This window comes from Rhamphochromis sp. 'chilingali', assembly GCF_963969265.1.
Source record: "Rhamphochromis sp. 'chilingali' genome assembly, chromosome: 16".
Lineage (NCBI taxonomy): Eukaryota > Metazoa > Chordata > Actinopteri > Cichliformes > Cichlidae > Rhamphochromis > Rhamphochromis sp. 'chilingali'.
Genome location: NC_137943.1, coordinates 31,032,074 through 31,044,205, shown reverse-complemented (window position 1 = coordinate 31,044,205; position 12,132 = coordinate 31,032,074). Strand labels below are relative to the sequence as shown.

Below are 12,132 nucleotides of genomic sequence, written 5' to 3'. Positions count from 1 at the left end.
CTACCCCAGGTCTCACCACATTTCCAAAATGTAAACTCTGAGTCTCATAAGAAATGTGGTTCAAAAAGATGTGCTGATCTATGAATGCATCCTTACTGAAAGCTAAAGATGTCCAGCAGACAGAAACAGCAGCTGAATGAACAGTTATCATGAGCGAGTGTACAAACACTATCACAGGAAATAACAGAAATAAACTGTAGTTTCCATTTATACCTGTAGTATTTTTTCAGCTCCATGTCATCTTCCAATATGTCAAAATATGATTTCATTGTATCTTAAACAAATACAAACTTCTTTCTTTTCCCAGAATTTAGACAAATGAACAAAAAATAAATGATTATTTATTTAGGTATTAAAATAGGAAAAATCAGTTTAAATTAGAGCACCATTAATACAAGAAATTAGCACAGAAATGCCAAAAGACAAAAACAGAACAATAAAGTGTCTTTAAAACTGATTCAAAAACAGTTGTAGGAGCAGTTTTATGAACCATGTTCTGTTAATACAGGGAGTGCAGAATTATTAGGCAAATGAGTATTTTGTCCACATCATCCTCTTCATGCATGTTGTCCTACTCCAAGCTGTATAGGCTCGAAAGCCTACTACCAATTAAGCATATTAGGTGATGTGCATCTCTGTAATGAGAAGGGGTGTGGTCTAATGACATCAACACCCTATATCAGGTGTGCATAATTATTAGGCAATGTCCTTTCCTTTGGCAAAATGGGTCAAAAGAAGGACTTGACAGGCTCAGAAAAGTCAAAAATAGTGAGATATCTTGCAGAGGGATACAGCAGTCTCAAAATTGCAAAGCTTCTGAAGCGTGATCATCGAACAATCAAGCGTTTCATTCAAAATAGTCAACAGGGTTGCAAGAAGCGTGTGGAAAAACCAAGGCGCAAAATAACTGCCCAAGAAGAAGATTCAAAATTCAAGAAGCTTCTTCAGTTCTCTGAAGAAATTCTGAACTGAAGAAGCTTCTCAGATGAGAGGTGAAACATCTTCAAGAAACTTAAAGAAGTCCAGATGATTTTCTTTCCAAGCTCCTTAGACTGTAGTTAAACTTCACACACTGGACTTGTCAGTCACACATCCTTCGCCAGTGGGCATTCCCAGAATGATCTTTCCCCTTCTGACGCTTAGAATGACCAAATATGTGCAAAATGGACAATTCAACATGCCACCATGTCAGTCTTTTATTAAATATGACATGAAACAAATGACTGAGCCATTAAATTTGTCACAAAGGTGTTCACCTAATTCCAGGCAAATGGAATAGACTTCTATGGGACCATAAGTCTTTTTGCACTTTGACATTTGTTTTACTTCTCAGATCTGTAACCTATAACTTTTATACTGTATGTGTTTTGATCATAGGAGTCTACAGGGACTTACTTACTTTTAGCACGTTTAGCAGTTGATGTTGGCTTCTTTTTCAGTACTGGAGCTTCCTGCTCATTGAAGACTTTTCTAAAAGGAAATGCTTAATCCAAAATGGCGTTTTAAGGGCTTGGATTAATGTCAATTTCAGCAAATATTCTTTCTTATGTTAAAAGAACATGGATCTCTGTCAGTGATAACTTCTGACTTTATAACTCAAATTTTAAGAGAGAGCTTCACTGCTAAGCTCTCATCTGTGTGGGTGTCACGGTTCGCTTGAGGACTCACACGCAGGACTCAGAGGCACAGTCAGTATTTATTACAGTTCCACCAGGTGTATATACAAACAGTGCAGGGGATAGTGCTATATACAAAGCGGTGACAGGGAAAAGGCTCCGGGGAAATCCAGGTAGGGAAAAGACACTTGCTCCTCTCCAAACACTCACACAAAAAGGGAATCCGCTCGGGGAATGCAGAGTCGGGTCCAGGGGATCTATGTACAGAAGGAAACACACGTTAGAGGTTTTGCACAGGGAAGCAAAAGAGAACTTGCTCAGAGCCGGGCTGCACTGACGCGAGTCACACACAACGATCCAGCGATGAGTAGAAGCCACTCCCTGGCTTAAATGCTGGCTGCACTGATGAGGCCCAGGTGTTTCCTCTTCAGAGGGGCGTGGGCCGAGGGCGTGAACCCACCATGAGTTCCGCCCTGGCGAGAGAGCGAGAGAGAGAACACTACTAGTCAGCGGCCTGCTGATCCCCTGGCCGTGACAGTGGGGTTCAAATCCCTTATTCAGATTAAGATTTTATGTGACATTACATTGGCAAAAATTAAATTTACTTGAGTAATGTGAGTATTGGAGTAAGTACTTGAGTAATTTTTGAATAACTTTAATTTTGTAATGTGCATATTTTATGAATAATGATGTTTCAGTACTTTAATCTACTGAATAAGTAAGAATTAGACTTAATAATCTTTTTACTTTAAAAAGGGAAATTGTGTAAAATCTTTTATTCTCCAGAATGCACATAATAAAAATGTTTTGGGGAATGTATATGCTTTTTAAAAACCAATTGCTTCTTACCTGATGCATGCTATAACTTTCAGCAAAACTGAACTAAAATGTGTTAACAAGCTTACCAAATAAGAAATGTTTTGTGAATTTTCTTTGCAGAGCGACTGGAAAGCCGGCTGTTATCAAAGCCCACATGCCCTAAAAAGGAGGGCGCGCTGGCCAGTAATGAGTTCATCACTAAGTTTAAGATAAGAGTTGATCAGAATAGAGGCGATGATGAAAGTCTGGAGCATCAGTTGGAGGCTGCCAACCTGTCTGATGAATCGTTCGAGGCCCAGACAGAAGTCAACGGACAAATATGATCACAGACATTTTAAACACGCGAGTTGAGAGTTAAGGGGGAAAAATATTGTAATAATTGCACACTAAGATATAAAGTGATGGCAGCGAGCACAGTGTTGCAGGATTTAATTAAAAACACATCTGACTAAGACCAACTGAAATTTAGAGTTGTGTATAATAAAGTTTATTCATGATTAATAAAACAAATCTGTAATATTTTTCTTTCTCTTTTGTCCATTTGAATCTCGCTACAGCTTAAATAAAAGAAAAGAATGTGTTTGGAATAAATTAAACTCTATTCTCTCTTTTTCTTTCTTTCTTTTTTTCTTGGTGGGTTTTCATTTGCAATCAAACGCAACATTATACAATTATATAGTATAGTAAGAAATATCCTTTAACTTCATTTAGTATTTGTTTTTTCATTTTTGTTTTTATTGTTTCCCCTTCAGTTTTGTGCTCATAACATGTTCTAATCTGACATATTATGCAGTAAATTATTTTTGCAATAACTTAACAGGCCATTGTGGGAGCCAACATTCACTTATCAAAGACATATTTGTATATTCTGTGGGCTGCTTTATGGTTGTGTCATTTAGAAACATAAGCCACAACAGACTTCCACCAGAGAATACTTAAAAATGTATTTTATGTAAAGATATTTTAATTAACTACTATATTAAGAGAGAACCTATTGTCACATGGATTAATTGTACAAACTGTAGAGAAATAAGTTTAAGCGTGCAACTTTTTATTCATTTTTAACTGTATTAATGTTTTTATGTTGATACAGCCGCCTCATATCTGTTTCCTCAGTGTTTTTTAAACCATGTACTCCATCTATGAGTAAGAACATGAATAAATTCCTTTCCAAATTTGTAGTTCTTTTTTCCAACTGTTTTGAGTATATATGTAACATTTCTTTACACACAAATGCAGGTATTCTTTTGCACCAAGACGTTAAAGAAGTGCTAAGAAAAAATGAAAATACTACGTTGCAACCTGTGTGTGTATATATATCTGTATCTATATAGATATATATGTGTATTCGTACCCTTTTTTCATCATCTAGTTTCCTGTGCCAGATCTTCTACTGATCCACTGAGGCAGACATGTAAAAAACATGAACTAAAGCATATTTCTGTATATAAACAGGACTTTAAATCTTTATCAACAGCTACTTTAGAGGAAATTCTTCAATAAACTGCAACCAAAGGCTCAACTCAGAGGACAAAATCCAACCTGTTATAAATAGTGTGACAGCAAACTTTCTCTTGTGTAAAGTTACAAATAGGAGTAATTATCCACAGGAGCTTTTATACATAATGAAGTTATAATTCGTCCTGTAGAAATTGTACATTTAAGCTATATAGTTCCCGCTGTGATAACTCTGCTATGAATGCCTCTTATTAACTTTTATGCTTTTACAACCCACTATGAGCAAACACTCAGCAACAGTGGGAAGGAAGAACTCCCTTCTTGAAGGAAAAAACCTCTGGTAGAACCAGGAAATCTGTCTAAACTAGTTGGGGGTTAGAGCAACAGATGCAAGTCTTCAGATCATTTGCAGTGTGACTGTCTTTGTGCACACTTTAACCTCATTCAGTTTTCTTATTTGTCAAAATGCACCATGGGTAAAAACAAAACAAAACAAAATAGTAATGAAGGAGAATCCTCAGCAAAGATGAATTAAACAAGTTTTATTCTGATCCAATTTTACTTTAAGTAAAACACATCTTTATTTGATGACTTTAATGTCATCAAATAAAGACAGTTTTGATGGAGCTCCTGACCCAGCCCAAGCTCTCTATGAAGACGAGGAAAAACTCCCCAGGGGGCCAGATCGATGGGAAGAAACCTCGGGAAAGCCCATTCAAAGAGAGATCCCCTTTCCTGGGATGGCTGGGGGGGTTACAGGAACTCCAAAAAAGCTAAATTTTTATTTATTTATTTTTTAAGATTGACCCATTCTATCTACTCCTGTCCAACAGAAAAAAGGAAGGAAGTTACTACAACGTATCATACTTATATGATGAGGTGTGAATTGTGTGTTTGTGTGTGTTATCTTAGCCAGGGGTGAAGCTGGAGCTCCTCCAGTGTTGGGCGCTTCTCCGGGACTAAAGCTAAACATGCGTCCAAGAAATTCCGGCATTCTTGAAAGAAAGAAAAGATCAAAAAGATGAAGATGATAGTTCTAGTGATCCAAGGCATCAGTGAATCTGGAAGTGTGAAGTTTTCTTACCTGTGGACAGACGCTTTTTGATGCTCAGTTTCTTTGTGAGGAACCTCGCGGTACTAAAGTATTGTGCATGAAGCGCTTCATACAACACCACTCCCATTTGCCACACCGTGGTGGGTCCACACCTGTAGCAGCTCCTAATGTACCACTCGGGAGGGATGTGAAGAGGAGTGCCTAACAAACAGACACAATTGCAATTTCTTCTAAAACAAAAGACACAAATTGTTACATCTGTGAAAAGCAGGAGCAGAATATGTTACCATAGAAGATGCGATACAGAGATCGCTGCTTAACAAAGCAGCTCAGTCCAAAGTCAATGATGCGAACTCGAGGCACATCTGAGCCGGTCTCAATCAGAATGTTTGGTCCCTTGATGTCCCGATGAAAGATGTGTTTATCCTCAAGTTCCTTTACAGCATCAACTAGTTGCTTCAGAATGACCTGGAAAAGATGAAAAACACAATAATGAGTTAATGCTTTTCTGCCTTGATTGAATGCTGTACAGTCTAAGGCTCTCCCAGTCAACCTACCTTGGCCTTGTCCTCTGTTAAAGTTCTTCCATGTTCTGCTTTGTATTTTTGCAGGTCCACAGCGGGGACAGGTCTCTCCAGCACCAGGATCAGCTCTTTGCCAAGGTCGAACCACTCCAGCAAGGACACAGGTGCAGATATTCCCACTGACCCTTCTGCTTCACCTGCAAGTTTAACCATAATGGCCACTTCCACTGAGAGCTTCTTCCCGCTTTCATCCTGAAATATTACAACAAAGTGGATGATGAGGAACGCCGCATTCAATCCAGTAATGTAAAACTGATTCAAGTGTTGGACGCTTACCGCCACTTTGCAGTAGACTTTATTTTTGGGAATGTGTTTGATGGCAACCTAGAAGACACAGAGCATTGGTGAGCATTTCCTCAGTATGACATAATGAAAGGTGGAAACACAGCAGACGTCTCAGTTTACGATATTATCCATTATCTGCGTTACTGCCTGTCTTACTACCATCATCTGAACACTTACTGGAAAACGATCTTCTATCCGGTAGCCAGCAAACACTGCTCCGCAGCCTCCTTCTCCGAGCTGGTGCTCCTCCACATATCTGGCTTGGAATTCACCTGAACAGACAAAACAACAAATCTTGTTTTATTACAGCTGTGACACAAATTACTCTCCTCTGTAGCATAAATGTTCCTTTTGCCCTTCCCCTGAATATAAAACCCAAGCTGCTTGCTACTTACGTTTTTGGTCTGCCACTGATTTTTTGTCCTGGTCCACATTCCTTTTTTTTTTCTTGGGTGGCTCTCTGTTGTCTCCCGTGGCCTTTCTTTTGCCATTTGTTGCGCACACCTGTTTGTTGTTCAAGTCTGGAGATGTGGAAAACACCAAAAGCACATCAGCTCACTGGATGATAGACACAAACACTAAACACTAATATCTTAAACCTAGCAACCACACTTAATCTACCCCCTTATTCAACTAATTAGCCTACCTTTACCAGAGTCCAACAAGGAGGATGCTTGCTCCTTGTCACCGCTCATATGGTGGAGAAGTTTAGCCTTCTTTGCTTTCTTTGTTGTGCCCTCTTCATCTTGCACAACCTTGCGCTTCACTCCTTTGACCACATCTGAGCTGGTGGAAGGACCAGCCTGCTCAGCGACCCTCCTCCTTTTTATTGGGGTCTTCTTTTCAGGACTGGCCTTTCTTTTAGCAGTCCTGCTCTTACAATCTATAAACGACAACAACACAGTGGTGAAAAAGAGTCCCCGACATCAGGACTGGAAGCAGTTTGGCAAAGAATTTGAAATTGCTTTTGCTTAAATTATCACAAGTTTATTCTTGGGATAAAAAAACTGACCAGTGCGAATTGATACTAGGTTTACTAAGTCTTACATCTTGATGACACTTGTTGCTCTGTTTTTACTGTTGAGTCCAAGAATTATTACATTATTTTACCAAAAGACCGGTAACCTTTCTTTGATTAGACATCTTGTATTAAAGCTATTTTCAATCAAACATATGATTCAATTGCTCTAAAAATGATTCACACAGTGTCAACGTTTCTAGGATTTGGATTTTACCAGGATTTGATTTTATTATTTTACTTACTTTGATCTCCTGGATCTTTCTTATCTGCCTCAGTCGTAACTTTTCTTGTTTCCTTTTTCATTTTCATTTTTTGAGAACTTTTAAAATAGAAAATGTCACCTTAATGAGTGAATAGTCCTTCAAATGTCTGGATGCTTGACTTTTCTAACTAAGCTGTATAAGTCAGTTCTGTAAGTGAGCTTTAAAAGTAAACTCCGGAGACTATGGCAACACAACATAAGAAGCTTGCCTTTTAGTGACATCACTGACTGCCAGTAAAAGTGTTCCAAGTAGTTTAAAGAAAAACACTCTGGCAGACAAAGCCATAATATTTCATATAATTCAGTAATTTCACATTAAACTTTCTTTCATTATCCTTTCATTATTTGTTTAAAGACTTGATGTGTGGATGCTACTATGAAGACTTCTAGTTGAGCAAACACTAATAAACACTGACTAGTTTATCTGAGATAAAATATAACTGACTGCAGCCTTTATTCCATGTGTTTTGTCTGTGAATGCCCCCATGTACACATGTAACCTCCACCCACTGCAACACCAATAATGTCCCGGGGCAAAGCGGGGTTTGGTGAACCAGGAGCTGTGCGCAGCCCGTGTCCACCAAAGCCTGGTGTATACCCCCTTGACACCTTATTAGGATGCTGTACCTCCATGACTGCCTGGCATGCTCTGCTCCTTCTGCCCTGGCAATCAGATGATCCTCAGCCAGGGTGGCTTGCTGGTCAATGGCAGGGAACCCCTCGGGTGGGCCACTTTGTCCAGCAAACCAATGACTGTAGAAAACATGGATGATCTAACAGTTCTCCAAAAGTACATAAAGTACTTACCTAAAAAGCAGTTAATGTCATGTTGCATTTATTTATTGTTATTACATTGTTTTACAGCAGCTAATTAAAAACCATCATCTTAACTACATGTTTTGTTTTTTTGTTCTTTGTTGTTGTTGTTGTTGTTTTGCAGTTGTCCTGTAGGTGATGGTGTAGCACAGAGACTGAACTAGTGGCTAGCTAACATAAGAAGGATGTACTTGAAATGTACTGTACTTGAAACTTGCATCTCATCTTTGAAGCGTTCACTTTGAAGAGAATGTCTTTACCAAGGACTCACAGGTTAAGTAACTTTACAATTGTCATATTACAATATATAATTTTAGAGCATGATTACAGCTCTGCCATCTTGATTGAAAATTAAATACATCTGGAATACAAACAGCTGATCGGATCGGCAAAGCGTGTTTCTGGAATATTATGTTTTTGTTACTGCAAGCGCTTTTTATGCAATTTTTGCAAAGCTATATGCGGAAGGAAACTGTGACCTAGGACAAGCTGATGGCATAAGATGTAAGTACAACTCCTCTGGTTTCATATGCAAAAAAATTATTGCGCTAGCTTACGCGGTTCCCAGTTCAACAGGGATTTAAAAATAGTTACGCAAAACAGAGCGTGCCCGCTCCGACCGGCTTTAAAGAGTTAAACATGTAACAATCGAATTGCATCTTTCCATTGCCAGCCATCTCATTTTGTACAAATCCCGTCAACTCTTCCAAGTTTGTGTATTTTTTAAACCCTTACAAGAATTGAAATGTGTCCCAAATATCTGTATCCCATCAGAGGCAAGTTTCTTAAAGGAGAGGTAGTAGCTGCTCCACCATAGGACCAGTAGGACCTCCAGCACACAATGAACACTTAATTAACATTAACACATTTATTAAAACACAATTTTAAACAATAACCCTTTTCTTTTAGTGTGTTTCAATTTGTTCCTACCGCTCCATTGGAACAGTGTACTATCCAGTAACAGCATCCAGCTGGCAGAAGCATACACCTGCAGCAAGGAGAATCTACCAGGCAGGATAGCGCAGCGGAGTCATCAGATGAGGATGATCATGAAGTGGTTCATCCAGCAGGAACAGGATACCAAAAGGGGAGGGAAAAAACACAGAAAGCATAGTCATGACTAACTCAGTGTCACTAACAGCTCATCTAGCAGTCTTAACATCATAAAGGTACAGGCTGGTCCATATAAAAAATATTAACAGAAAAAATAAATGCTGTTAACCAAATTTTCTTAGGCAAAAGCACATAATCTTGATATTTGACCTTGTATCAGCCGCCATATTGGAAAGGTAGCCAGGTTTCCTTAGCTGCTAGCTTGCTAACAGTCTGCTATCCAGCCCGGTAATAACTTCATTCACATATTTTAGAACATTTAGCTTTCTTCCTTAACAAAAACATCGCAGTTGTGGATTTGAATCTCGCTGCAGCATAATAAGACCCAGAACATTCAATTTGAACATGTGCTGCAAGCTAACTCCCCAGAGGAGTTCATGCAATGGCCAATGCCTGTCGGATTCGGCTCATGACTTCTCTGTCTAACAACACATTAAAACATCAGTTTCAAGTACAAATGTTTCATAAACTTATCTACAGCGGCTCATATTAAATGTACCCAAGTTTCCAGCTGGCAGTGGGCACAAGAACAACACTCCTCATCAGATCAAGGGAGGAAAAGAAAATTCTAGAGCTGGGCTGGGTGGCTGCTATGTAGGGTTGCCAACTCCCTGAAAAATAAATAAGAGACACCTCGTGGCCAGGGCCGGGCAACCCAGTTCACCCTTCCCAGTGTGGTGAATTTTGTAGCTCTTTTTTTGTGTGTGAAATTATTTTTTAACCATTTGACTTGAATTTGATTTAAGCAGATGCATATTCTTTGTGATATGACCATATGGGAAACAAATGATCATTTAGCCATTTATTTTTAGCTCAAAATGACAACATTAACACAGTAAAACAGGTCTCTTTCTTAAACAGAAGCCTGTCATGCTTAACTTTTGAGAATATAAGTAAATCTTTCTTTAAAAGAACTCTGTCCTGCTTAACTTAAAATTATATAAATTAATAGAAAACAATAGAACGAAAAATATTCTTGTAACAGTGCACATATAGTGCATTTAGTACAATTGGCTTCAGTTGAGGTATTATTTCAGCTTTTCTAATGCTAATCAGCTGCTCCTGTTTGTAAACCCACTTGTTCCCATGATTACGCATCATAACTCATCATCATCATTAATCTATGTATTACTTTTATGTATTAGTCATCTATTTGTTGTAATCATCTATCCTTGCAGTTGTTTATTACACAAAATAAATTATATTATCACACTTCTGGCCACATAGCGCTGATATTCACTGCACATGCCCATATTAACCTTAACCAGAGGGTTTGAAAAAACAAACAAACCAGTGTTTACATACCATATCTGCTTCTGCCGTGGCCTGGTGGACAAAAAGTTGGTTAAGGGTTCTCCGAGCTTTCACGCCCCTAATGTTCTTCATGTGCCCACCACTAGAAGCATGCCTATGGAAAAAGTGCGCCGGCACACAGTGCAGTGCGCTTTATAGGTGTTATCGTGCATTTTCCCAGCCAGGTGTTTTCCTTTTCCCATTCCTCCCTGTACTTTTGCAGCCTTTTTTTTCTTTGTCTGAACAAACAAACATTGCTGCTCTAATGCTGGGCTTACACTGTGCGATTTTTGGCCCATTTTGAGCCGATTTTTGAGTCGTGCGACCGATTTGGTGATCGGCCCGATTTGGGCCTTCATCGTGCATCGTGTAGTATACGTGGGGTAACGAGAAGCGATTAACACCTCACGACCAGCTCCCGATATCAATCGCTCGGCTAACACTGCTCACGCGCAAACACGTAAACGTCGGTGAAAAAGACGGAGCAGCACGGCAGTGCGGCGTGTGAACTGGACACAAGCGATGGAGGCACAACTTGTAGAACTTTGGAAAGCTCATCCGAGCCTTTTCGATGTGGCATCACAAAATTATCACGACCACAACAACCGTGAATATAGTTGGATTTACATTGCTGCTCAATCACAGCTGCCTGATCATGTTTTTCATTAGCAATTTAGCAAAGTTGATGTTGGTGGTGTGTCTGTGTGAGTGAAAGACAGAGAGAGAGAGAGAGCGACAGATTTTCTGTTATAACCTTCATTTTATGGACGCACAGTGTGAGCGCTCAGGTCGCATCAGAGCATCGGGCGGTATAGTGTGAGACCCTGCATCGTGACCTACCAACTTCTAACCCCTGCGCGTCAATCGTGCAGTTTGAGCAGGTGCTGAATAACGTGACTGAAAAAATCGCACAGTGTCTGCCCAGCTTTACTGCCCAGGTGTACTGTCGTCCGAGACTTGCACCGCAGTGTCGGCGTTTGTTTCCCTGTTGGCCATGCTTGTTGTTGTGGTCATCTGTTGTCTTCCGGTATTTTCTCCGTAAGCGACCTTTCCTCGACCAATGAGATGAGCGGTAATCTGAATTGTCATAAGTTTGCTGTCAGCTCATTGGTCACAAAGCAGGAGAGGGGCTGGGAATTATGTTTTCAAACAAAGCGTTAATTCCATTAACATTTATAGACTACTTTTGATTCTCACTGTATTGCGGGACAAAGTGCGTCCCTTATTAGCTCAATACGGGACGTGTACTTTTGTTTCGAAATACGGGACCATTCCGTTTTTTAAGGGACGGTTGGCAACCCTATCTGCATCACAGGTGACTCCACTCATCCGTCCAACACCTTCTTCAGTTTGCTGCCATCAGGAAGGAGACTGAACAGCCTTCGGGCCAGAACCAGCAGACTGAGCGACAGCTTCATCCACCAGGCTGTCAGGATGCTGAATTCACTCCCTGCTCTCACACACGAACTCCAGACCTGCATTAACCTCTTTCCTCTGAACCCCCCACCCCCCAAACATATGAACTGTGACCCAACACTATTACTTTTTCACTGACCGCCCCACCCCCACTTGCACACAAACTTGTCCACAATCACTATGATTGTGTTGGACACTGCTGTTTAAATAATTGTATAGTATTGTATTGTGTTGTGCATAAAACTTTTATTTTATTTTTATCCTTTTATCTTTATATTGTTTTAGTGTACACTGGGGGCCATGGGAGGATTGCAATTTCAAATTCTTGTGTATGACTGTATGTATATGGTCCTTGACAATAAAGCTGACTTTGACTTTGATATAAATCACACTTC

At 39.7% G+C, this 12,132-nt stretch overlaps 1 protein-coding gene across 5 annotated transcripts; it reads right to left on the bottom strand.

The window, feature by feature from the left end:
- Positions 1 to 4,209: 4,209 nt before the first annotated feature.
- On the bottom strand, positions 4,210 to 11,353 carry LOC308412401 (serine/threonine-protein kinase pim-2-like). Of its 5 annotated transcripts, none has more exons than XM_080906729.1 (11): positions 10,334 to 11,353; positions 8,846 to 8,919; positions 7,727 to 7,906; positions 6,463 to 6,699; positions 6,212 to 6,337; positions 5,994 to 6,088; positions 5,808 to 5,855; positions 5,505 to 5,723; positions 5,235 to 5,415; positions 4,978 to 5,148; positions 4,210 to 4,888 (listed from the first exon to the last, which is right to left on the bottom strand). In XM_080906729.1, the coding sequence occupies exons 3-11, from the start codon at positions 7,743 to 7,745 to the stop codon at positions 4,797 to 4,799; spliced, it is 1,188 nt and encodes a 395-aa protein (XP_080762855.1). In that variant the 5' UTR covers positions 7,746 to 7,906; positions 8,846 to 8,919; positions 10,334 to 11,353; the 3' UTR covers positions 4,210 to 4,796. The 5 variants fall into 5 exon arrangements, with proteins under 5 accessions (XP_080762855.1, XP_080762854.1, XP_080762858.1 ...); XM_080906728.1 differs by having other exon boundaries at positions 7,727 to 7,852; XM_080906732.1 differs by having other exon boundaries at positions 11,162 to 11,353.
- Positions 11,354 to 12,132: the final 779 nt, after the last annotated feature.

What these genes read in the sequence shown, in the direction of transcription:
- LOC308412401 (XM_080906729.1), bottom strand. An exon ending in GGATAGAAGATCGTTTTCCA is followed by an intron (nt 5,856 to 5,993) that starts GTAAGTGTTCAG and finishes TGTGTCTTCTAG; the next exon opens with GTTGCCATCAAACACATTCC. An exon ending in TAACAGAGGACAAGGCCAAG is followed by an intron (nt 5,416 to 5,504) that starts GTAGGTTGACTG and finishes CATCTTTTCCAG; the next exon opens with GTCATTCTGAAGCAACTAGT.